Source organism: Xyrauchen texanus, chromosome 22, assembly GCF_025860055.1.
Source record: "Xyrauchen texanus isolate HMW12.3.18 chromosome 22, RBS_HiC_50CHRs, whole genome shotgun sequence".
NCBI lineage: Eukaryota > Metazoa > Chordata > Actinopteri > Cypriniformes > Catostomidae > Xyrauchen > Xyrauchen texanus.
Genome location: NC_068297.1, coordinates 14,971,913 through 14,999,618, shown reverse-complemented (window position 1 = coordinate 14,999,618; position 27,706 = coordinate 14,971,913). Strand labels below are relative to the sequence as shown.

The 27,706-nt window shown below is 40.7% G+C and overlaps 1 protein-coding gene across 1 annotated transcript; it reads right to left on the bottom strand.

Moving 5' to 3' along the window:
* Positions 1-162: 162 nt before the first annotated feature.
* LOC127662250 (exportin-1-like) lies at positions 163-27,706 on the bottom strand. The gene is made up of 25 exons (XM_052153367.1): positions 27,319-27,706; positions 24,989-25,120; positions 24,605-24,706; positions 22,351-22,423; positions 20,825-20,886; positions 20,700-20,744; positions 19,550-19,731; positions 19,304-19,352; positions 12,135-12,254; positions 11,440-11,568; positions 11,129-11,287; positions 10,819-11,016; positions 10,575-10,713; positions 10,050-10,231; positions 9,422-9,578; positions 8,984-9,147; positions 8,722-8,856; positions 8,397-8,580; positions 6,736-6,842; positions 6,253-6,447; positions 4,199-4,367; positions 3,975-4,109; positions 3,565-3,724; positions 2,551-2,647; positions 163-1,709 (listed from the first exon to the last, which is right to left on the bottom strand). The coding sequence occupies exons 2-25, from the start codon at positions 25,112-25,114 to the stop codon at positions 1,563-1,565; spliced, it is 3,216 nt and encodes a 1,071-aa protein (XP_052009327.1). The 5' UTR covers positions 25,115-25,120; positions 27,319-27,706; the 3' UTR covers positions 163-1,562.

The window sequence follows — 27,706 nt, the reverse complement described above, 5'->3', positions numbered from 1 at the left end:
TCCCCCAACTTAATGTACACAAGTTAAATGTTTATAAATGTGGTATAACAATCTGTGATTGGTGTTAATGGCTCTGCCCAGTCAATTTACTTGAGGTTTTAATTTATACATTTCCATACATCACATTATAATGACAAGGCACCCAAGAGAAATCAGACATAGTTATACAATTCATTAACTTTAATCAGTTCAAAAAGTTTCACAACAAATGCAATGCATTGTAAAGGGGAATTAACCATTGATTATCAGTATTTAGATTGATACATTCTTTTCCTAATGAGAATGTTGGCATTTCCATGCTCTCTGACTAAAACCCTTTTGCCTTATTTGGACAGGACTCAAAAGGATACAAATGAAAAATGCAAAAATATAAAATTACATGTAAACTGAGATTTATTTTGCTCAAGGTAGTGTCCTGCAGCACTACAGCATGGTAAACAATGTAAATTAGTACAATTCAAAAAAACTCCAGGTAAAGGTTTAGCCTACAATACCCCATAAATATTTTAACCACTTTTTTTAAAACTTCAATTTAATGAAAGCTTACAAAAGGAGCAACCATCCTCATTGAGGAAAACAAAAAAACCTGATGTCGGCATAGTGACAACACGCGCACGCTCACACACCCACATCGAAACAGGACCAAACGTCTGTATGTTCCCATGGTAGTAAAGATGCTGTACAATTATGCTGATATGAACAAGTAGAGGGCTGCTGAACACTCCCGCCTAGAAAAGAAAACAGAGAGCTTTCACGCCACAGAGTTGCGGGTATAAATGGACCCAAACGCCACTCACAACCACAGCAGCATCGATCAGACCATTCACTCAGTGATCCATTCAAGTTCACATTCTACTGCTCTCTTCAGAAAGCATAAACATTCTTTAGTCCCAAACGTCTCTTGGCTCCTCACACACACACACACACACACGGACCACAAAACCTAAGCCAGTGAGCAACACAGCAACTCTGCGACCTCAACAATCACTGCCATTCATCAACATTCTCATGGGCTGGAAAAGGTGTGAAGCTCATTGGCTGCAATCGGGCACGGGCTGACACTAGGTACATCTGCCCACTGCCAGAACACACAAAGCTCTCTGCCAACACAACAAACCGCACTCTGGTCTTTATAATATACTGTACATGAACACATACATGATGTGTGGAAAGAGAGGACAGGACTGGAGGGGAAAGGCAGACAGAAAAAAAAGCATGTAAGCAAGAAATGATTGTACAGATGTGACACTTCATGCAGCGCTGACCAAACATAAGCTGTTAACAATGGAAAGCTAATACAATAAAGTGTCTTTATGAAACAGAAACAATGCAAACAGGGCCACTGGGTGACAGTATCATGTACAGATTGCCCTTGTTTTGGTCAAGAGACAGCCAAGTGCGGAAATCACCTCCTTACAGGAAGAGCCAAAAGAGTTCACACGCACACTTACTAGAAAACACACAGATGGCGCACAGAAGCGCCGCCACAACACTGCTTTAGTTGTGTGATTAGTATGTTTAGGAGTCAGTACAGTGTGTGTGGTGTGAATGTTTGTGTGAACTCAGTCACACATCTCCTCAGGTATTTCGTGAGGGTTGAGGATGCCAGGCACAGACATCTGAAGTTTGTGTTTCTCCTCCTGGGACTGATGCAGCGAGGCCTCTCTCTCCTCCAGAAACAGATCAGAGGTGTCCTCACCCGCAAATTCCTGTAGGTACAGAGTAACGAGTGAGCATTTCATGAGGTCTGCTTGCACGGCCGCACTCTGCCAGAAAGTTGTCATCTCTGCCACAATCATCATTATAATCACACACACACACACACACACACACACACACACACACACACACACACACACACACACACAGTCCCTTTGCACTCCTAATGACCCATATAGTTACACAATACTTCAAGATCCCTTAAAGGTCAATGTGACAGCATGCTCTCTCTCACATCATCTCCTCTATTTAAACACTTACATCTCCCCATGTACTGCACATAAATATACACTTATATTCACACCAGTGTTTCCTAAAGAATTCTGTCCCCACCCCATAATTTGTTAAATTATATAAATAAAACATTAAAAATATACTTTTGGCAACATGCTTAAATGATTTCAATCAGATTTAAGTGAACTGAAAGTGACCTGGGATTCCGTAATCGCCCTGTCGTATACAGCGAGATCATTCAGGGAAGGATTCATTAGACTAATTGAAACAGATAACGTGTACGTTTGTGAGTCTATTTGAGCGATTAATTAAAAGAACTGGCTGATAAAGAGTCATTTGTTTATGAAACGTACTACTAGTCACGATGCACAACTTGTTCAGACTGCAAGCTCACAATATTAAGCAGCAGCGCCATTGCTTTATAGTGGTATAGGAAACAAAGAAATAAATGTTTTTAATACAATTACTACTGAAGTCAAAAATTATTGTATTTACAGTATATTACTACAGACAACATTTATTTCAGTAAAGAAATAATAAAAGATAACAATTACACAGGTGTCCTTCTCTTAGTAGGACAGACAGCTTGCAACTAACCTTGATCTGCACAAGGAAATCCCGCAAGTGTTCTTTGAATGCTGGGATGTCTTGGTTTAAACTGAACAGGCCAGTCACAAACACTTTCACCTGGGCACTGCAGAGACAGAGAGAACAGACACATTATCAGACAGGGAATACTTATATATTGAAACATAAATATATCTCTACATTTTTAAAACTAGTTTTTGTTAAGACCGTTACTGGTTCAAGTTCATACATTCGTCTCACAGCAAGGTGCCTACTGAGAGAAAATGAGCTCATCCCTGAGGGCTGATTTGCATAGGAGTCAACCCTATGCCATAATCATCACAGCAACTGCAATTAGTCTACTTATTGGCACTTGAGATTTAGTCTTTTCTTACTTGGAAAGAAGTACAAAGATGCACTTACATTAACTACCTGCACTTGCTTTTGTTTAATTAAAACCCATTTGCTAAGAAAACACCTTTCAAAGAACCTACAGTGTCACCAAAATATTTAGACATGTATGCCACACAAATGTACAGCATGAACATCATTGCATTATATTTTAGAGATAGCCCAAGCAATCTTTAACACTTAACATTTCAAAGAAAGAAGTCTGTTAATAGACATATTGTTCCAAGTTGAGATAAAAATATTTGGACACTTACTGGTTAAATTTAGTGGAACAAGCCTATAGTTTTTATTATGATGAACTGTTGTTATTTTGCTAGGACACCTGAGTGAACTTGATGGGAACTGTCTTGATACATTCATTAAAACATACTTTAGAATCAGTTAGTTAAAAGTAATTGCAAAATGTCTAAGAACTCTGAAGTTAGTTCTGAGGAAATTACTAGCATCATGTGTTAGCAGATGTGACTTGGTATTTTTTTTATCTAATGCAATAAGATTCCTACATTTCTAAAGTGTGGCTTAAGTGTATGACTACTTTTTGAGGTCACTATAATTCATGCTGTGCAGCATCACCAGAGCTATTTGAACCAGAAAACTCAGACTGGACATTTAGGTACACTGTTGGATACTTACTCCTGTAAGTGTGGGAAAGCTGATTTTAGCAAGTTGGCCACATACTCCTGGATGAACACCTGGTTGTTGACTGGGTTTGAGGGGTTCAAAGTTGTGCTGATTTTTCCTTCCTCAACAAGGTTAAACATGTATGCCAGGATAGAAGCATGCATTGTCAAACCTGCAGGACAAATGCACAGAGATTTAACACAATACCTGAAGTAAATGTACATTGAAAAAATACATTTTTAAAAACAAAATTTATATAACATTAAATTAAATTATATCTGCTCCATAATTGTATTTTTTTTAAAAAACCCTTCGGTCTGACACTGATTAATCAGTTTTCAGGAAAACGTAATAAGAGGACTTAAAAGAGGACATATGAGAGAGTGAGACCAAGAGAGAACAAGAAGTTGGCCAGAACTCACCAGCTGTGTGTGATGTATCTGTGACGACAGAGAAGATGTGCTGAAGAATGTCACAGAAGTATGTCTGATAGAAGCTCTGTGCTGCTGCCTCTTCCTGTGCCACATTCTGCAGCAGCGTGTAGAGAATCTGGAGGCCTGCCAACACATTTGATGTTTGTTTTTTATGACAAATGATTATAGTACATTAGAAGTCTGGCTGTTATAAATGCATCTGAGGGTCTCACCAGTGTCTGCCACATTTCTCATCGTGTGTTTAAAGGCCCATATAATTGAGTCAAGCACAAGTTTAAACTGTGCTGGTGGGATGGCCAGGAATGCTGGGAAACAGTGAGAGTTCACCGCCTGCAGCAGGTAGAAGAAATGTGTCCTGTGCTCTGGGTACTCCTCGAAATCCTAAACAATTACAAAACCAAGCAAGTTTAAACACTAAAGAGTATCACACACACACACACACACACACACACACATGTTGTGTTTCCATGTTTTATGGGGACTTTCCATAGACATAATGGTTTTTATACTGTACAAACTTTATATTCTATCCCCTAAACCTAACCCTACCCCTAAACCTAACCCTCACAGAAAACTTTCTGCATTTTTACATTTTCAAAAAACATAATTTAGTATGATTTATAAGCTGTTTTCCTCATGGGGACCGACAAAATGTCCCCACAAGGTCAAAAATTTCGGGTTTTACTATCCTTATGGGGACATTTGGTCCCCACAAAGTGATAAATACACGCTCACACACACACACACACACACACACAAACCAAACAAATTTTTTTTTAATATTCTTCAAAAGAACAAACAAATACAAGTTGTGTTTATTAAAGGTGCCGTAGTATCTTTTGTTTCATGTCATCTTGGACTTACAGTGATACCTAGTGGTGTGGATGCAGCATAATTCAAAATCCGAAGTTTTCAGTAACAGATGCCATTGTAGAAATTCACTATTCACAATCAGCCATGATTAATTTAAAGGGGTCATGACATGAGAAACCAAATTTGCCTTGATCTTTTGGTATATAAGAGGTCTTTGTATCATTAAAACGTCCTGCAAGTTTAATATTTTAAGACGTCCTCCCCATTCTAAACGAATCATTTATTTAATCAAGCTCAAAATACAGCTCGTTCTGGATTCATGGTTAGAAGTGACGTGACGGTTAGAAGTGACGTACCAGCGTTTGCATATGACCGCCTCCAGCACAAGATAACTACGCTTTAAGCGCTAAGACAACTACGCTCATTTCAGTATCGCCGTCGCCTCACAAGTGTTCAGTCGATGGACAGCGAGCTCTGACAGAGACTACTTGTGCACAGGAAAATTACGATGCCACACAGATGTGCTGTTCCTGGCTGTGGTCAAACAAAACCTCTGAATAAGCTGCCGAAAGATCCAGACGTCAGGGAAAAATGGATGCAGTTTATTTTTTGCGGACGTCCCAGTCACGGCAGTGTTAACTTAAGCGTTTGTTCTGTACATTTTAAGGATGACTGTTTTGAGAACAAATCTCAATATGATGCTGGCTTTGCCAGAAAACTGTTGCTCAAAGATAAGTCCGTGCCGACTATTCTGGGAACAACGACGACGCAAACTGTAAGTAATCTATTTTAAACTTTAAACTACTTTTTAAAGCGCAATTTCATTCATTATGAATAATCACAGTGTTTTTACTTAGTTTACTTGCATATTGTTCTGGCTGGGAGCGTCAATAATTGATACATAGGCACTGACGTTAGCCAATCATAACAGTGGGCGTTAACACTGAAGTCTTAAATGGAAAACGCCTCCAAAACAGACTGTTTGAATCAGAGGATGAGAAACAGGGTGGGAAAAGGTCATAAATCACTAGATTTTAAAAGTTTTTCTTAAAAAAAAATATATTAATACTATAATTGCACCTAAGGGAACATAATAATACAATAAAAAAACCCATGTCATGACCCCTTTAATCCAAGAGTGAAAGTTTCCAATAACAAGATGGTTACTGAGAATAAGAGAGTGCGCACCTGGTCATATGATCTAAAATGGCAGCCCCCATGAGGGTGCCCCTGCACCATGCAGAATAAAACTGCTTTTATAAGGTTACTGATTTGACTGGAGTCCTTATCTCATGTGAGTGGGCATGATTTTAAATATATGTTTAAAAATTACAATTAATTTCTTTAAGAGTAAACTTTTTTGCAGAGGAAAATATTTCACCTTTAATAAAATGACAATGGAAGGTTTTATTTTGATTACAGAATTCAATCTTGTTGAATTAGGGCTACTCACTTTGTTGATCATATTTAATGTGCACTCAAAAACTGCATCAAATATCTGTGGAATCTCTCCAGTAATGTGTCCACCCAGTTTGTTAACAATTGTTGCCATGGTGCTGAGCACTTCCGGTTCTCTTGCTGCCGGGACATTGCGCTGGTAATCAATGAGCACAGCATCCAACAGTGGAGGAACAAAGTTCTCCCCCACCTGGAACACAAACAAAAACAACATGCGCAGACAGGCTTAAAGGATGAGCAGATATATGTGTGTTGTGTAAGGACAGCGCTAATCTGAGCAGCCCCAGAAAGTGGTATAACAGAATTACCTGCAGACACTAAAACTAATTTAACAATCACAGACATGAATGCAAAGCCTTGTGCTGGTGTCTAGTTTCCTCAAAGGGTTTTAATAAGGTACATATAGTATAAAACCTTGATTTGTTCAGCACTTTCAGTACAGACTTTTGCCAAAACATAGTTGTGATGTGTCTCTCACCATCTGTGGGTCATTGGAGCGGCTAACCCAGCCTGAGATCAGCTTCAGCGTCTCTCTCTTCACTGTGCGCATGCTCCGGATCAGAGGCTGCTTCGTCACCATCTCACCTATAAAACAGTCAACTGCAAATCAGGCACACAAACTAGCACTGAGAGATGTAAACAAAGCCCCTGTGGTGCTTAAGTGCAGCAGATTATATAATGTTTGCACCAGTGGTGAATTCTCAGGGCCAGCAATTCCTTCTCTGCTGGCCTAAAATGCCAAATAAATAAAATAAAAAATTCATCCTTTCATTCAATCTCAATCACCTTTATGCCTATGTATTTTTAACTGCTTACCACTCTTAATTAATCTACAAATAAATAGAGAAAAACGAAAAGTTTTACAAATTCCTTCTAGGAAAAGTGCAATGGAATGCATCTTTAAGTCAGATTTACAACTTGTAAATCTTAGGCTTGTGCAGAAATTCTAAAATCCGATTTCACCGAGTTGCAGGGGCACGATGTCACACAAACATGTCGACACTCAGGGAGATATACAAAGTAAGTGATAAACATTGACTTTATTAAGTAATATCGATAAATTAGTTTGTTTCCACATTACATGATATTAAAGCTTGTTTAACAAATGCCTGCAGAAGCAGGTGTTTAAAACATTATGATCTCTTTTGATAATCGTACACCTGAAGCACAAATGCTAGCACTGCAACATTGTTTATCAGTTGGGTTGCTAAGAGACATCTCTAATGAGAGTCAAACCCCTGCTAAGCTAACGGGAGCATTGCAGTTCCAAATATCGGGGAATGGAATGCATTTATGGTTGGAAATATCAAGCAGGAATATCCCACATCCACCTTGAATGGAACGCAGCATAACCATGTAGCCTGATGAAACAAAATTTATTTCAAGCAACATTTAAATTGCAAATATTATTAGATAGTATTATAGACCTCCATGGTAGATGCATATGAAAATTTTTGATTTTTGAATGTCTGTTCAGTAGACATTCATTTCACAAAACAGTCATGCTGCAGTTACAATTAGGCTTGCTTGAGCATTAAGTGTCATTTCAAGTTCTGGCTTTCATGCGTGGATGTGTTTTTAAAACGTGAATTGGTATTACTGGTTAGCTGCGACAATGTATGATGCCCAAAGGCATAGGGAGACTAATTCATTGTGAAACTGTGTTTTCTTAATGGCATGAATCACATTGAAGGCCTAGAAATTAAATGCATGGCCCGCCACTGATTTGAAGTGTACATTAAAGTGATCAGATTAAGTCAGACTTTCTCATTAAATAGAATTTACTTTGGGCTACTATTCAGTTAAACTTCACTCATTATGTTCAAGCTGCAGTGCTATACATAGCTGCTCAGGCAGCACTGTAATGGACTGCTTTTCACACACGCACAAAGCGCTAAGCTCAGCTCGCTCAGCCCTTTGTCTTCCCGCTGAGCGAGTTTGTGTGATAAGACAGACTTCAGTTTAATGTGGATCTAACGCTGTGTGACAAATACAAATACACATATTCATATGAGAATGCATGTAAATTTAACTTACTATTTCCTTACATAAAAAAATACACACATGATCTGAAACTCTGAAGGGAAACTCTGAAAAGTATTTATATCGATACTTGCTTGCATACAGAAAAACACGCACCATTTGTCTGGATTGCAGCCGAGATGTTTTCACTTAGGCACTTGTATACATTGAGCATGTCCAAGTAGATTCGTCCCAGCTGAATAACAAAAGGGTGTCCTACTGCTTTACATGCTTTGACATTGGTCTTCAGAATGCTGCCCAACTGCTTCACAGTCTCTGGGTCCTTCAGGATGTCCACATTCTACGGCATGAAGTAGGATAAACAGCCATTTAAGAATCTATCAGTGCAGATCACGTGTCTAATTTATTCACATATTAACAAAATTCACTGTCTGTAATAAACTAGCACTATTTTAAGGTAAATATATTGCTTTAAAATCACCTTGGTGGCCTGCTGAATGATGCTGTCCCACACCTGGTTAGGCAACAACATGTACTTCTCTATAAGGTGTTCCTGCACAGCCTGGTCAGTTTGCGCTCCAATCATATAGCCGACAGCTTCATAAAATGTATGCACCTGAGAAAAGGAGATTACTCATATCAAGCACCACTGAAAAAACATCTGCACAAACATTTTTAAAATGCAAAGTGTCAAAATAACACATTGAAACAGGCTAATTGAGATGGATGGGGTTAACTGGTACCTGCTGGGGTTGCAGATCACATATGATGGTGTTAATGTTGTTGAGAATCTCATCAATAAAGGGCATCACCTCTCCCACCTGTACCTGCACAAAATGCCTCCTACACTTCTGAGAGATTTTTATGAATGTGTCACATGCCATGTCCTGCACTCCATCGTGGGTTTCTGAGTGAAGCAAATAGTAAAAAAATCAAATAAAAATCACAACTGAACACTTTTTCAATTTCATGTTCTTGCAAAGTCAAGCTAAAATTATAATTTTTTATACATCATAACAGAGCTGTTCCATAAATACCTCAAATCTAGCACTTGCTATGTATGTGTAATAAAATCTGACATTAAAGCTGCTTCTATTTAGAGATTAGACCAAAGATGTTATAGCTGTAGACAGATGTAAATCTTTGATTCTATTCTAAGGATTGAAGCCTTTGTGACTCACCGTGCATGAACTCAAACAATTTGTTGACGACAGTCTTCAAGAATTTCCAGTGCGCACGTAGGAATCGTGGGTACTGGCCCACTATATACATGATGTTAGAGGCAATGATAGCCTTGTTGTCCTTGCCTCTCTTCTGCTCGCATAGACCCAGAAGGTCCTGTAGAAAACATTCAAATTAAAAATCATAGTACTAAGTATTAGTACTAAGACTTGTTTCTATGGGTGTAGTGGTACTCTGCAGATGAAAAGGATGCATAAAATAGAGGGGTGTGCCCACACATCTAGCATCCAGTTAATATTAACTAATTTTAATTCAATAAATCCATAATGAAGCACAAAGAAAATGTGAAACCATATGTGCTTGATGAACATTTAATTTCAAAAGCATAGGCATCAATTCCAGGGATTTGCTCCCATTCAGACACAAGTGCATCAGTGTGGTTAGGCACTGATGTTGGGCGATGGGGCCTGGCTCACAGCTGGTGTTCCAATTCATCAGGTCTGCGCTATGTGCAGGTCAGTCCAGATCCAAGACCATTTTAAATGGACCTCACTTTGTGCACAGGGGCATTGTCATGCTGGAATAGAACAGAAAGTACATAAATCATTGATTCGAAGATTAGTGCACCTTAATAACTGTGACGAGGAACCTCTTCTCATCCTCCTCATGCATGGCTCCACTGATGGAACCAATGGCCCAACACAACGTGTTGAGGTTCTTCCAGGACCACTCAGTACCGTTCACTTGATTGTGAAGTTTCTCTGTCATAATGCGCTCTGCATCAGCATAGTCCAGATGGGTCAGATAGACTGCAGAAAGATAGATAGTCAAAAAAAACTCTAAAACACAGACACAGTTCAGATGAAAACCATTAGATTGTCTGAATCAGGGTCAGAAATTAACCAGAGCTCAGGGCAAAAATTGCACCAAAATTATAAATGTGTGAGAAAAGGAAAAAAACTGAAATTAATTAATATTCTTTGTTTGTAACATCTTACAAATGTATCTGTTGATATGTTTTTAAAATTCTATTCTAGGTCTAGTTAATTCTTTAGAATGAGAATGTTTTAATGGATAGATTAAATTGAACCACTTGGCATAACATTTCTGACACTGGTCTGTAGCCATAGAGAAGAATAGCAGAGCTCTCACCAAGTGTCTCCCTCATGTTCTTGTAGAGATTGATGGAGTCTGTGTCCTTCATGAACTCTCGAACCACCTCGCCCTGATCGTTCTCCACCACCAGAACTTCCTCTGGCTTGGCCATGCGGCTCACCATCAGCAAGCGCACCTGCAGCACGGGAACACAAACACACTTACTGTTGCTGCCTGTGAAAAAAAAAATAGATTCCTGCCATCTCAGGTGCCATTGGAACTTGAGTTGGTGTCTACTAACCTTAGACAGCACAGGCAAGTACAGTTGTCTGCGGGGTGGTACATCAAAGTGTTGGCTCCCTGAAATGAGAGGAGATGTGGAGGTGGAGAAGGGACTCTCTCTGTACAGCTCAGCTGCCAGATGGTTCCAGTACTCCAAACAGATTTTAAAGATCTCAGTCTCCTCCACTTCTGACACCAGCAACATGTAATGCAGAGCCTAAACAGAGAGACAAACAGGTGTTAAATCTTGTGTTTGCATTCTTCCATATCTGAGGCTGATTTAATGTGTTTGCTTCCATATCTCTCCAAGCTTCGGTCTGTGTGTGTACCTCCATGAGAGTCTCTCTGAGGTTCAATCTCTTTTCTATCAGCTGTCCGTGCTCTTTGAGGAAAGTGCAGAGGAACAGGCTGAGGTTCTGAATGAAGTTTTGCTCGTCATCTTTACCATTTGCATATGCCAGCCGGATGTTGGTGTTCAGGGGAAGCATCTTCAACACATAAGAAAGAGTCAGTAATAAAGAAAATATTGAACCGTGCCAAGACTGACTGGTGAGACAAGACTTTCCTGAATAAAAGGGGCATTATTCTTTCATTTGCATTTGACCTGCGCCACAGACCAGCCAAAATAAGTGTGTATTACCTGTTTGAGCTGCATCATGGTCAGAGTGAAGAGACTGACGAACTGCTCCTCATATTGACTGACGCTAACTCCTGCGATCTCAGTCAAGCACTTCAGCGTCACGTTGCGGAACATCGGCACGTTTAAAAACTACAGATTGACACAGTAGAAGACCACTGCTTTGTAAAAACTATGTAGTTTTTATTGCATACGCCTATATAACTTAACCATTTCATTTTACAACAATTACATATACTATAAAGTTATTTATTACACTTCTCTCTAGCTATGTTTATTCTGATTGGTTAATCTGTGCTAGTTTCACATCTCTCATATCACTCCATGGTCTCTTCTAACATAAAATATTTTAAACTCAAATCAATATTTCATGTTCACTTATTTATTTATTTAGTAAGTAACTGTGTAATAAGAGGGATAATGTACAGCAAGTCAGTCATTATCATAAAATAAACCCCTCCAGTGTGATACAACACCTGATCTTGTCTAGCCTTATTTAAAAAAACAACAACTGACTACTTGTACATTACTACTTACATATAAAATATACTAAAATGAGTGTTAGTTAACCTGGAAATGTGTGGAAAAGATATAAATGAAATCATCTTCAAAAGCACACAACAGTAAATCTTTCTACTCTATTGCTAATCCTTCAAAAAAAGATTGTAACAGCACGCAAAAATTTCCAGACATGTTACCTTGTACACCAGACTACTGATGAGTTTGGTTTCAAAAATGTATCCCAACGGAATCCAGTTGAGAAACCTCAGCAGAGTCTCTAAAGTAGCATGCACCAGAGGGGCATTCTGTGAATTTTCCTGAGAATAGTGGAAAAATATTAATAACAACTACATATACAACCATAAACACTCTGTCGCTCTCTCGGCGTTGTGTCGGAGAAGCGACACTAGGGGTCTCTCTTGAGCGCCGAATATGCCTCTGAACTATGAAAAAAGGCCAATGAGAAGTTGGCAGACATAATTTGCATACCCCGCCCCCGGACATACGGGTATTTAAGCGGGCAAATACGGGAGTTCATTCAGAACATTTCTTCGGAGCCGATGGTAGTGCATGCAGTCTGCTTCGAGTCACACACACCAGTTCCTGTTCATTCCTTCATGACGATCTGCATGCTGTTGGATCGACGGCGCATAACAGCAGCTTTTCTCCTTCTTGCACGGCTGTGCATTTTGCCCCTGGGCGCTTCGACAGCGCAGACAACTCGAAAGAGTTATCCTAAAAGAGTGATTTTATTTAAAAGAGTCATTTCCTATAAAAGAGCAAAACACAGCGGCGTTGAACATCCTTTTCAGGACGCGTCTTTATAAAGATGCCTTTCCGCCCCGTGTTGTTGCTGGATGCAGTAGAGTGCTCTCCGCTTCAGACGGCCACAGGCATTGTCTCGTGTGTCTGGGCAGCGATCACACCGAGGCATGCGTTTGTGGATGGTTCATGCTCTCACTGCGAGAGCATGACCATGGCAACGTTGCGGTCATGGCTCGCTTTCAACAGAAAGCAAGCCACTCCAGCCCCCCCCCACCGCATTGCTCCGTCTTCCCACGGGATTTAGGACAATGCGGCTGGCGCCGGAAGCGATCTGGGGACGGCAGCAGGTGCAGCTCCGCCGGGTATGCCCCCTCGGACCACCCGCCCCCCGGCACGCTCGTTGACTCCCGTCCGTGCTCGAGGTAACAGCGGCTCGCCGCTGCACCGGAGAGCGTGGCTTCTGACGCAGAGGACTCCCCTGGGCTGCCGCTTTCGGGCCAGCACGCCCAGGCTGAGGCCGACGCGCAGATGACCGACATGCTTTCCCGGGCCGCCGCTAGCGTGGGGCTGGATTGGAACACTCCATCCTACCCACAGCCATCATGGCCGGATGACTGGTTCCTGGAATCCGGGCGCCGCTCACAGCCCCTGGTCCCGTTTTTCCCGGAAGTGCACGATGAGCTGACGTCATCGTGGAGAGCACCCCTCTCCACTCGTCATAGCGCCACTCACTCATCCGCTCTCGCCACCCTCGATGGCGGAGCGTGCCACGGATACACGGCGATTCCCCAGGTGGATAGGGCGGTTGCACTCCAGCTATGCCCCGGAAACCCTACCACCTGGTGGGGTCGCCCTGTACTCCCCTCCAGGCCCTGTAGGACAACATCCTTGCTCACCGCGAAGGCCTACAGCGTCGCTGGACGCGCTGCCTCCGCCCTGCACGCCATGGTCCTCCTGCAAGTCCACCAGGCCAAGGCGCTCAGAAACATGCACGGGGGTGGCCCTGATCCCTATGCGCCGCAGTCACTCGGGCAGGCGATGGCCACGCTCGTGGTCCAGGAACGTCATCTTTGGTTGAACTTGGTCGAGATGCGTGAAACCGACAAGACTCGTTTCCTGAATGCCCCCTGTCTCACGGACCCCCTCGAGGACCCGGAAGGCTCCCAGGCGCTCCTGAGACATCCGACCGCCCTCAGCCCCACGACTGTTCCCCGGCCGGCCGGTTCAGACGAGTCCAGAGGACGCCAAAATCGGACCTCCTCCTCAGTCACGAACCCGCCCCCTGCCAGGCGCCTGGAGCAAGATAAGTGCTTTGAGATTTTCTCAGCACTAAAGCCTTGGGACGCACCCTTGCCTCCCGACGCCGCATCACCTGCTCCGCCCCGCCGGGTACGTCCAAAATACTCGTCCCCTTGGTGCCCTTAGCACGGAGTTTGGAGGCGTGGCTTTCACTGCCCAACCCGTCACACTGGCTGGGCCGGACCATTCGACCCGGTTATGCAATTCAGTTTGCCAGGCCCCCGCCCCCCTTCGCGGGCGTCTGTTTTTCCGCAGTACACAGCAAACATGCCAATTCCCTGAGCACGGAATTCGCTACTCCTTTACTCAAAGGCGCGATAGAGCCTGTCCCTCCAACCGAAATGAAGAAGGGTTTCTACAGCCCTTACTTCGTTGTACCCGATCTTGGACTTGCGAGTTTTCAACCGGGCTCTGCTCAAAATCAATCAATCAATCAATTTTATTTCTATAGCACATTTAAAACAACACATGTTGACCAAAGTGCTTCACATTATAGCAAAAACAGATCATATAAATACATAATATATAAAATATATAAAAACACATAAAATAAGAACCCACATTAAGCACAATTAAAAGCAAGTGGAAAAAGGTGAGACTTCAAATAAGATTTAAAAACATCAACTGATGTACAAGACATGATATGTAGTGGAAGGCTATTCCACAGCCGTGGTGCAGCCACTGAAAAGGCTCGATCTCCCTTTGACTTAAGACGGGACTTCGGGATCGTTAAAAATAAACTCTGTGACAACCTTAGTAGTCTACAAGGTGTGTGTTGCTGAAGGAGATCCGTAATATAGGGAGGAGCCATGCCATGTAAACCCTTAAAAGTAAATAATAAAATCTTAAATTGAATCCTAAATTTGACTAGAAGCCAATGAAGAGATGCTAACACTGGGGATATATTGTTGTGTTTTTTTGTCCCGGTCAACAATCTTGCAGCAGCATTCTGGACTAACTGCAGACGTGACAGTGAAGTTTGAGAAATGCTGCAGAGCAATGAATTGCAGTAATCTAGTCTTGAAGAAATAAAAGCATGTATAACAACTTCCATGTCCTTAAAAGATAAACAGGGTTTCAATTTTGCAATGTTTCTTAAATGATAGAAACTACTTCTGACTACAGAATTGATGTGTTTATCAAGCTTTAGATCAGGGTCAAGAATTACTCCAAGATTCTTAACTTTGTCAGGTAAATTAAAAGTAAAGGAACCTAGATCATTAGTCATGTTTTTGGTAGAGCCAGGTGTACCAAACACCATCACTTCAGTTTTTGATTCATTTAGGTGAAGAAAATTAATTGCCATACACTTTTTGATATCATTTATACAGCAGATAAGAGAATCTAAAGCAGAACTCCCATTCAAAATGCTCACGCACGGCCAGGCGTATCAGTACAAAGTCCTCCCCTTCGGCCAGCCTCTGTCCCCTCGCGTCTTCACGAAAGTCACAGAGGCAGCCCTTGCTCCGAGAAGCCGGCATCCGCATACTCAACTATCTCGACGACTGGCTCATCCTGGCCCACTCACGAGAGTTACTATGCGCGCACAGAGACCAGGTGCTCAGGCACCTCAGCCGTTTGGGGCTTCAGGTCAACTGGGAAAAGAGCAAGCTCACCCTGGTTCAGAGCATCTCTTTTCTCGGCATGGAGTTAGACTCAGTCTCAATGACCGCACGCCTCTCCAACGAGCATGCGCAGTCGGTGCTGAAATTCCTCGCTTCCTTCAAGCCAGGCGCAATGGTCCCTTTAAAACTTTTCCAAAGGCTCCTGGGGTATATGGCATCCTCTGCGGCGGTCCCGCGTTTGCCTCCCGAGAAACCTCCCACTGCCTGCTCTGGTACGCCCGAACAGAGGCTCCCCTCTGGGCAGACGCACTAGCACACAGCTGGCCCACGGGGCTGCACAAGTACGCATTGGTCAAGGTCAGGGAGGACGAGGAGCAAGTCACCTTTGTGGCCCCATACTGGCCCACTTGGACTTGGTTCTCGGACCTTATGCTTTTCGCGACAGCCCCTCCCTGGCGAAGGAAGGACCTACTTTCTCAGGGACGGGGCACGCTCTGGCATCCGCATCCAGACCTCTGGAACCTCCACGTCTGGCCCTTGGACGGGACGCGGAAAATCTAGCCGGTCTACCACCTACTGTCGTAGACACGATCAACCAAGCCAGAGTCCCTTCTACCAGGCATCTTTACGCCCTAAAGTGGCACCTGTTCGCAAATTGGTGTTCTTCCGGGCTCAAGACCCACAGAGGTGCGCAGTTAGGTCAGTGCTCTTAATTCTGCAGGAGAGGCTGGAGGGGAGGCTGTCCCCTTCTACCCTTAAGGTGTATGTCGCCGCCATCGCGGCTCACCACGACGCAGTAGACGGCAAGTCTCTGTGTAGGCACGACTTAATTATCAGGTTCCTAAGAGGTGCCCGGAGGTTAAATCCCTCCCGGCCAAGCCTGTTCCCCTCCTGGGATCTCTCAGTGGTCCTCACGGGCCTCCAGAGACCCCCCTTCGAGCCGCTAGATTCCGCTGCACTCAGGGCCCTCTCTCTCAAGACGGCCCTGCTGATCGCGCTCGCCTAAATCAAGAGGGTCGGGGACCTGCAAGCGTTCTCTGTCAGCAATACTTGCCTGGAGTTCGGTCCGGCAGACACGTATGTGATCCTAAGACCGCGACCGGGCTACGTGCCCAAGGTTCCTACCACGCCCTTCAGAGATCAGGTAGTGAACCTGCAAGCGCTGCCCCGGGAGGAGGCAGACCCAGCCCTTTCGTTGCTGTGTCCGATACGTGCTTTGCGTACCTATATGGACCGCACGCAGCGCTCTAGACGTTCTGAGCAGCTCTTTGTCTGCTTCGGGGGACTGCAGAAAGGGAACGCTGTCTCCAAACAGAGGCTCGCCCACTGGGTTGTCATTGCCATTTCATTGGCTTATCACACCCAGGCTGTGACCCCCCTCCCCCCCTTACGGATTCGAGCTCACTCAACCAGAAGTGTTGCGTCCTCGTGGGCACTGGCCAGGGGCACCTCCCTGGCAGACATTTGTAGAGCAGCAGGGTGGGCAACACCTAATACCTTCGCGAGATTTTACAATTTCCGGGTTGAGTTGGTATCGTCCCGTGTTTTCTCAGGTCCGACCCCGTAGAACTCGGTAACACGCTGACGAACTGTTACCGAGGTGAATCGCTTGCGCCTAGCGCCCTTTCCCTCAGCCGAGGTAAAACCGCGCGCCTATTCTTCCCAGGAGATCCCATCTCTCGGATCCCTGGATGAAAATTATTTATTATTTTCTCTTTTTATTTTTATTCTTTAAAACATTTTTTATTCTTTCATTTGTTTTGTTTTTTTTTATTTTTATTTATGCATTCATTTATTTTTATATTTATTTATTCCCACATGTATTTATTTCTATATTTAAATATTCCCACATTTATTTATTTTTGTATTTATTCTTACATTTCTGTCTCTTGTATGATAATTATGTGGGCGTGTCCTGCTTACCATTGGTTTATCATAGATAGAAGCGTTTGCTCGATTACTCTTGACTTGTTTTGCTGTGACGTCACATCATAGCCATATTGTGTAAACTATAGCCATTTGTGGGGCTAAAAACATAAGAGCTTAAGTCAATCCAAGATTTATTGGTTATACTACAATCACAAAATAAGTGGGGAGCTGTTCCTTCAACAAATCAACAAAATGACCAAGTTTCATAAATTATATGATTTAACCTTATGCTTTTTTTTTTCTGTGTATATAACTTCATATTTTGGTGTCCACAAATCCATACTATTGATTTCTGTTGTTAAGATTGTTCATTGTAAAAGATACAACCATGCTTAATTTCCCTGATCATTTATGTATGTATGTATATATATATATAAGTTCTGCACAAAAAAAATACAAATAAAAAATAAACTATAGCTGACGCTTCATATATATCTAGAGAGTTGCGCAACTTGCGAATGAAGTCGATAACCACACATCAAATGACTATGTTTCATTTAGAGTGGAGGTGCTTATTGATGTTTTAGGAGAGCTGCATGCCGGTATGAATGTCGAAGCACATTCTGGATTGTTAAACTCTCTGCAAAACGATCCCTGCATATTCAAAATCTCTGCGAGTCAGAGGGTGCTAAGGTGGGACATCCATCTGCTTCCGATTAGTACTATTGATCTCTCAACCAATGATGCACTGGAGCTACGCAAGTACTGCCTCCCTCATTTCCATGTTGCACACAGAAAAGTAAAAATAAATACATGTATAAATAAATAAATATATATGGGAATATATAAATATGGAAATAAATATATGTGGGAATAAATAAATATAAAAAATAAATTAACACATGAATAAATACATTTACAAAATAAATGAATAAATAATTAAAAGTTAAAAAGAATAAAAAATAAAGTTAAAAATAAATATAGAATATAATAAAGGAATAAAGTCATACAATAATAAATTCTGGAATACAATTAAAAACTAATTATATTTGTTTTATCAAGACATTTATTCCTTTATTTATTTTTTTATTATTACATTTATTTATGTATTATTTATGCAGGTTTGGGCCTCCATACAAAACTAGACAAATGTGTGTTTATCAGGTTCACTGTTGTCTTTTGTTTTTGTACTGTTATTTTGAAGTTTAGTTTAGTTCCTGTTTCCTGTTTTGGTTTTTGTAGTCCTTTGTAGTTTCTTTTATGCTGTCAAGTTCACTGTTGTCTTTTGTTTTTGTACTGTCATTTTGAAGTTTTAGTTCCTGTTTGGTTTTTGTAGTCCTCTGTAGTTTCTTTGTTTCATTGGTGTTCCCCTGATTGGTTAGCTTTCCCTGACTGTTTCCTGCAGGTGTCCCTCATTCCCTTGTTTGTTCCCTCCTGTATTTAAACCTGGTTCTTTGTTCAGTCTTTGTTGATTGTTGTATGTGATGTTCCATGTTTCCAGCATTTTATGCCTGCTCTTGTGCCCATGTTTGATCGTTCGTGGATGTTTCGTGTTCGTGTGTTGATTTCATTTTCCCATCGTGGACTGTTTGTTTTTGTTCCAGTGTTTTGTGTTTCTCCTATTATCATTTAATAAAACCGCGTTTGGATCCGCACCTCTTGTCTGTATTGTCCTGCTTCCACCCCAGTCGTGACAGTGTTAGTCTATGGTCTTATTCAATCCATAACAAACTAGAACAGCTGGAATATGTACTGAGTTTGGGTTTTGATTAATTGGACATAAGTCTATATACTTACACAATCAAAAACAGCTGGAAAGTATAGTTTTTGTGTGATAGAGAAAAGTAAGAGAGCAAGCAAACACATACCATCACAAACTGGCACAGCTGGAAAATTTGAGAGAACTCGTTGCACATGCTGTGGATAGAAACCAGAGCATGTAACAATGCTGATAACAAAAGCAAGTAACATACACTGATACAACAGGTTGAACTCTTAACTTAACATGACCTAATTTAATATTCAAAAATAGAAAATAGTAATTTACTGTCTTTTTTTACATATACAACATGGCACATAGTGTCATTTGTGAACAGATATTAATACAATCTCACCTGTCCTTCAGGTGTTTGGCTTTCACCTGTGTCATCTGACCACTGGAGAAGTCAAATACCTCCTCACTAAGGAGCTTTAGAATGATCATGTTGTTCTGGCAAAGGCTCTCACTGGTGCGGCTTGCTCCAACAATGTCACTGATAAATGTGGGCCAGTGTTTCGGCCATTCCTGCTTCAGGATCTGAACACCATAGAACAAGAGTCAGGCTAACAATTTGCTAAAAACAAAGTTTGTATAATTGCAGCAGTGTTTCCTGTACTACTAAAAAAAATATATTTTACCTAAGTTTGCAGTGAATGTGATGAGATACTGGTTTCTGAATTAACATGAATCATGTTTATGACAGTGTATTTAAAGAAACATATTCAGTTTTGTTGTATAATATATATATGCATAAATATATATATTTTCAAATGTAATTTTAATGTAGGTTGAAATAAAACACCCATGACTATGAATCCCTCTAATGTACAAAAATGTCTAATGTAGAAAATTCACAGAATGGTTCACCCAAAAATAATTCTCTCTTCATTTACTCACCTTTATGACATCTCAAACTCATATGACTTTCTTCTACAGAACACAAAGATATTTTGAGGGAGATAAGAATTGATTTTGTCCATACAATACAAGTCAAAGGAGTCCAACACTTTCCAGCTCCAAAAAGGGCATAAAGGCAGTGCAAAGGTAATCCATACTCGAGTGGTTTAATCCATGTCTTTTAAAGCATTACGAATGGTTTTGTTTGAGAAGCAAACCAAAATGTAACACTTTTTGATTATAAATCTTGACATCTGCAGTCTCCTTGGCACAGCCATGATTTGAAGCATGTGCAGAGCCCTGTAGATAGGCTCTGCAAATGTACAAGCACTGTTCACGTGCTCTGCGCATGCGTCAAGCACAAGGAATTGAATTCAAACATCAATTCATGATTGGAATGTCAAGATTAAAAGTGTTGGTGTTAGACCCCATTGATTTGCATTGTATAGACAAAAACGCACCATATATCCATTAAAATATCTTCGTTTGTGTTCCGCAGAAAAACGAAACCCATACGGCATAAGGGTGAGTAAATGTTAAGACAATTATATTTTTTGAGTGAGCTATTACTTTAATGGAACCAAACAAAACTTGTCCTAAAATCTTACCTGTACTAATATCATGTTGAGTTTTCCAATGTACACCTTCTCTTTCTGAAAAGAGTCAGAGCTTTGCATCAGACAGACAGCTACCGCAGCATGACAGTTAACAAAATAAGCGGAAGTTCACTGACCTCAACACTGGCTGCATCTGATGATGTCTTTATAATGAGGCCCACAACATACTTTTTAATGCCTGAAATAAAGCAGAGCAGAGAAGTGTTTACAGTAAGACAGCACAAAACCCCCATGAGCTCTCCATCTGGATGGAAGCAGCTCATCTCAGAAGTCTTGTTACTGTATGTTCATGTGCAGATCTGATCTGCATCAGCACACTAACGATCTGCTGAAGTTTTCCACATTTGAAATCAGTCATTTAAATACATGTATACATTTTAGATGGTGTTGAATAATAAGCTATCCTATGTTACAATTTGAGAAAATGTGTTATTAATATAAGGATGATGTCATGAACCATCTAATAATAATAATTCCTTACATTTATATAGCGCTTTTCTAGGCACTCAAAGCGCTTTACATAGCATAGGGATGATGATGTGACGGCAGCCATAGTGCGCCAGAACGCACACCACACACCAGCTATTGGTGGGGAGGAGAGAGTAGAGTGATGTAGCCAATTCAGGGATGGAGATTAATACAAGGCCATGATAGATAGGGGCCAATGGGGGGAATTTGGCCAGGACAAATTGAAAGATCTACTAAAACATTTCAGATTGTTTCTCTCCTGACTTTCAGTAACTCTCGTTTTAAATGTGCTCTCATTCGAAGAGGGACCTGAGGATTTAACACAAATGTCTGTTAAAAACAGCCCCATTTCTCTTAATTTGAGCCTATTAGTAATCTTTAATGTTCACTCCATCAAGAAAAGCATGCACAGTCAAAAGAATTCTGAAGCGATCCCTACTGGTGGTGATTTATGGATGAATGAGCTGCAATGGCACCATTGACCAAGGAAATTAACCCCAGGTTGCTCCAAGGGAACTGTCACTGTAGAGCACTTTATAATAGCTATAGATAAAAAGTGCCTGCTAAGAAACAAATAAACAATAGCCAATTGTGACGAATATCAACTTCACATTCTGCTGTAAATTCTGAATGCCTTTACAGCCAACAGTTGATTATCAACAACACTTGTACACACTCCTTAGACTACTGCAATGAGATTTATCAGTACGGGAGATGCATACAGACACTGTATAATTTTGCACTATTTGGTACCGTTTGGCCACTGCAATAATGCAACAAAAAAAAAAAAAAAAGAGTGAATTATCTCCAATGGAAAGACTGACTTCTTGACCAGAGCAACATTTTGATCTTATGCACTGAAAGCATGTTTATATTATTTATTTGTCAAATATGCCAGCCTAAAACTTGTTGTTTTCCTCTTTCAAATGTCCAAGGATCTTTCACAGAGCAGATCCTGGTGCATTCAAAACAGATGTACACTAAGCTGGGCAGACAACCTTCCGTGCATTTTAAATGGGGAATTCAACTTAGCCTGGCAATAACACACTTTGATCTAATGAGTTGTTGTGATGGCCAGATAGAATAATCTTGTAGAGTCAAGTCCAGCCTTTGTGCTAAACTTGAAGAAGGAAACTTGCATGGCGTGTGAAATATTCTTGTGAGTCAGTCTTACCTTCGCACTGGTTTCTGGGCAGAATCTTCCATCTTGTTTTAATAACAGTTTCCAGAATCTGCAGAGCATAGTACTGTAAGGCCAAGAGAACAAACCAAGAGTTAATGATCCAAACTTTAACCAGCCAATCAGCCATAGCTGTACCGTTACACAAGAAAAACAAAGCATTGCTCTTAACTTCAACTGCCTAATATATTCTCTGGTTTATTTTTTATTTAATTGATACTGAAAAATAAAATCATGCAGATTTCAGTGGGTTAATTTGAATACAAACTAAAAAAAAAAAACATTTTATCCAACAATGTGGATTCCTCCATCAATTAACTACATGATAGGATGTACAGAACGATAGTCTGTAGAAGTGTTGCTGTTTCTGGCCATATCACACCAGAATGTGAAACACAGGAAAGGAGACTGTAATGGCAAACAGCTAATGGTTTGAGTCTGTGCCCAGCCACAACAAAGCAAGCAACTTGGGGGAATGATGCAACGACAGAAAACAAAAAGAACCGAGGGACTCTTTTTAAGAGTCAGTGGCTACTCACAAGGTCGACTAAGGAAAAGGACGACACCCCTTACTGACTCAATAAAACAGACTGTACTATTTCCAACAATAACTGGTGTGGGTCTCAGGAACAGCAAGACTAGCCACAGCTTTGGGTTTATACACTGTTTTAATATGTTTGATGTGCTTCTTTTAAGGAGATGAAGATATTTATGGTACATTAGTGTCCTTGTTATGGTCATTTGTGTTACTTGGATCAACAGCATTTCAACTGTAGGGATTAATGAATTCAGCAAAGACAAAAAGGGGGGTGGGCGGGGGGTTATTGTGAGTCAAAAAGTTAGATGCAAAAAAAAAAAACTAAAAACATAGAAACAACCAAAATGAAAAGACCTGGAAGTTCCTTGGCACACTTTCCCATCTAAAACCATCAGGATACTTTCACCTTTCATTTTTCAGATGTTTTAACAATAAACGTTAAGACTGAAAAAGAGAGAAATATATTGCAAAACTATGCAAAGCATCAAGTCTTTATTGCTCTCTTGGGATGTTGCAAGGTTTTTTGGTCAATAATCGAGACAGAAAATGGCCAAGACAGAGGAGATTGAAGGCTTAGGGAGAAAAGGGGAATCACAGCACACACAGATACTGACGATCCCTACAGTGGAAATAACTGTTTTTATCCCTGACTGCAGTAAAAACGGGGTAATCTGCCTGCCTATCTCCCTGTCGTCTCTCAGCTCTGTATGAGGCATGTGCAGTGTGAATGAAGGCACAGCAGAATTGAGAGTAAGGGAATGAAAAGGTAGACCTTGTGGAGGCCTGCCGCCAAAGCCTAGCTGTGTCAAGGTGCACAGGAAGACACACCCCTTTTCGTCCTATTACAAGCAATCAACATAATGGAACATTGTGATTAATATCAAATAAGTGTCAAATAATATATATAATATCAAATAATTCTCTTGTGTTTGCTTTTTCACCTATTAAAAAAGGCAGTAAATAAATGGAAAAAAAAAGCGCCAAATGTTCAACAGTACTTTAATGCACTGTTGTTCTCTGCTCCTTTTTCTCTCTCTCTCTCTCTCTATATATATATATACATACATATACAGTATATACACATTAGTATTTGTTTGATAAATTTAGATAAATTCAAAGAATTTACCTGCTCTGTATTTTTTCCTGTCTGTTCTTCTAGAGCCCTCACTTTTGGGCCATTATCTTTTTAAAATTACAGATACTGTTGATAAATAAACTAAAACATTAGTAATGACCAGAGTGTTAAGAGCAATCTTAAAAGGCAAGCAGACGGCAAACTGGGTCAGCAATACTTTGAGGAAGCTATTAACATACTGAAAAACACAACTGATCCCAATACTATAATATGCAAACATTACTAAATGATTTGCATTAAGTCTATCTGCTTAAAACAATTGCAAAGTGAAAATTTGTCTATATTGAAATGAACTTTATGTGGTTTATCAGTGTGGAAGTTCTGTTTCAGGATTCTAGAAATTATACATTTTCAAAATCCTCTTTAATTGATGTGCAATTAATTCTGAATTTGGTTGACCAAGAAAAGAATGTGAGGAGAGGGGTAGGAACATGTGATCTCACAAGTGTAGAGCGGAATCGGTTAGAGACCTCAGTGTCTTTCTGAATAAATGGTCTTGTCTTACAAGAGATCAGATCTTCCTCAAAATATAAAAACCATGACCCTCCACCAGAGTAAGTTGGGACTCAGCTTACTTTGGTGTTCATATTCTGAGAGAACTCCAGAATGGTGTCAACACGTGTCCAAGCATCTGGGTGCTCCTTCAAATGAGTCAGCACCTCCTGGGCCATTCTTTGCTAGAATTGGAGGAAAAATTGGACATATGTCACACAATGAAAGTACCAAAAAGTAGTCAAGTCTCTCATGTAATCTTATGCATACTGCCCATTAATCAATTAACTTTGTGTGTGTATAATATATATATATATATATATATATATATACACACACACACACACACACATACATACATAGATATAGATATGTATTTATATATAGATATCTATCAATCTATCTATATATACATTTAATAAATTGAGTCTGAAAGCTATTTAATATGGTGCCTGAAATGGTCTTACCTGTGGCCCAACCCCGTGGTACAGGCAGTTGACCACATTATCTAGCAGGTTGATATCCAGTTTCTGGTTAAAGTCCAGCAGCTGTCTGGCTGCATGGTCGGCTAACATTGTCATATTTGCTGGCATAGAGCTCTGTTGGGGACAGGGAGGAAACATCCAGCAGGGGCAAGTCATGTGAAATGAACACCCCCACCATAGGGCTAGCCAAAAAGCCTTGTATGACCTGACCTGGAAACATACCAATGCCTGGTGGAGGGTTTAATCCTCAGTAACAATGGGCAATGTCATTGCCGCAAACTCTCATTTGGTGTACACGATAGAGATAACATGCTTGCACTTTGAATATTCTGAAATATCCTAGTAACATGAGCTAGGAATGGGTAGATCGATCTTTAAGTATCGATACTTCCGATACTTGTGTTGTATAAAAATTATCAATCCTCACATTAATATATTGATTCTAACATTTTTAATTTTATTTTTAAACTAGGGATATTATCATTTGATTGCCATGAAAATGAACAATAATCATAAGATTCAAAGTAAAATAAAAATGATTAGGCTATATTTACAAATACTTGGGCAGGAATGGAACCATTTCTTCCTCCACCTATCTTAACATTCATTCTGAAAGACACAAGCAGACAAGAGCTTGCGCCGTCACAAGGCTCGTTCAAACAAGACGGACCCGTGACCGTAAGAGAAACAGCTTCTGCAGTAAATTCACACTAAAATAACATCTCTAAAGTTGAAATTTCTTATGAGTTTGTGTGTAATTGTTGTTAATAAGTCTTTATATATATATATATATATAGTTAACCATGGTTTTACTAAAGTTATATTGTAGTAAGGGTAAACAAAACAGACGTCTAATAATTTTCTGTTTTTACACAAATGTAAAAAACAATATTGAATTGAACTTGAATTATGACTAAAAATAAATGCTTTTTAATTACCCATTAAATCGCACAAAAATAATTTTCATAATTACTATTAGTATTGGACTAAAATTATTGGTATCAGATCGAAAAGAAAATAAGTGGCATCGCCCATTCCTTTCAAGAGCCACTCGCTGCGCTCACACTAACCATTATTCTATCAATGAGACCACGTGCTAGGCAGCACATTCCTTGACGTCATTTTGTTTACATATAACACAAGAGGCGTACCCAGCAGCGCGCTGAATCAGAAGAGCTAATTTATCTAGCTATCATGGAATCGCCAGACTTGCTACAGTAGACAACTGTTCAAGCAATAATGCATAGTTTGAACGACAGTTAAGTGATCAACACTCATGCTGATTCAATTTGCACTCCGGAGCCAAACTACTGCATACGCATTAGGGCCAAGAAAAAAAAAGTTTGGCACTGGAGGAAATGTCAATAATTCAACTGGAAACAGTCAAGCTTTAACCTTAGGTCTTGCAGTCCCAAATAGAGTGGTAAGGAACCTGTTGATTCCTCTTTTACCCGCCTTTTCAAACGTGAGGACACACCTCACATCAACTCATTCACTTCGCAAATACAACTCTATCCACAAAAGCTAAGACTGAAATGCTGAACTGAATTACTTTCCCGTTAAATTCCAAGCATACCCTCGTCTCAAGAGACGCGGATTATTCCTGGATCAACAAATAACAGCAGTTACCAGCCATATGAACTACTGATGTGAGCTACAGTGTGATAAACGTTTGACTGCATTCTTATATTTACAGCAGTGCTTATCTACGTCTATGCGTTAAAATACTTACGATGCATCATTGTACATGCAATGGCAAAAACATCGAAGCAGAAAGCTTTCTCCCATACACATGCACTTAAATATACATCAAATCAAAAGTGTACAACGAGTGTAACGTCTCAGCTGCGACTAAACACAAGCCTAGCTTTCCATACACAACAAACGTGCCTCGATAACACGGTTCACGCATCCCGATGTCTCTGGCTATCTACACCCGTCTCGGATGACTTCCACGGGGGTGGCTTTGCAAGGATCTCCCTCTTTGACTCCAAAGTAACCCCTCTTACCAACAAGATGCTCTGCAGCCTACTCCTGAGAGCTCTGCAAGCTTTACTGGCAGAAAAGCATGTAAGAAATAGATCATGTGGTTTCTTGATCTGATGTTGGTATAGATTAGCAAAACAAAATACATGATTCATTCCAGCGTGACACAAGTGCTGAACACGAGCCATCACGTAACATCCCTCAGCAAAGCCATTTCACTCAACCTTCATAAGTGCAATTTAGTCATTTTCTAGGCATTTCTACACACACTCAGCATCCTTCTCCACAGAGCACAAACTATAAGTTATCACCCCATATTTACATACCTAAAGTCCAAGTATTAAGGAGTAAGAAGGTGGGTTTTTCCTGCCAGCCAGAGTTGCTAAAATTCTGTTTATGATCCAGTATCGTTGGTGCCTGTTTGAATACGCTTTCTGGCGAAATGGAAAAAAGGTCGTTGACTGGCCAGCCACACTATTCCTCTGTGATGAAGACTATACGAGCTAGTTGCTTCATATGAGGACCACTAGGATGTGAATTCCGCAACAACATTCACGGCGAGTTTAGTATTATTTTCAGTCCGGTTCATTTTACGGAACAAAGTTAACCATAATTAAGAAATGTGCTCTGTACTGAAGATAATTTAGCAACAGGGCGGTATTACACTGTGAGCCTGTGCCTGTTCTTCTCATAAGCAACAAACTCGTAACCGGT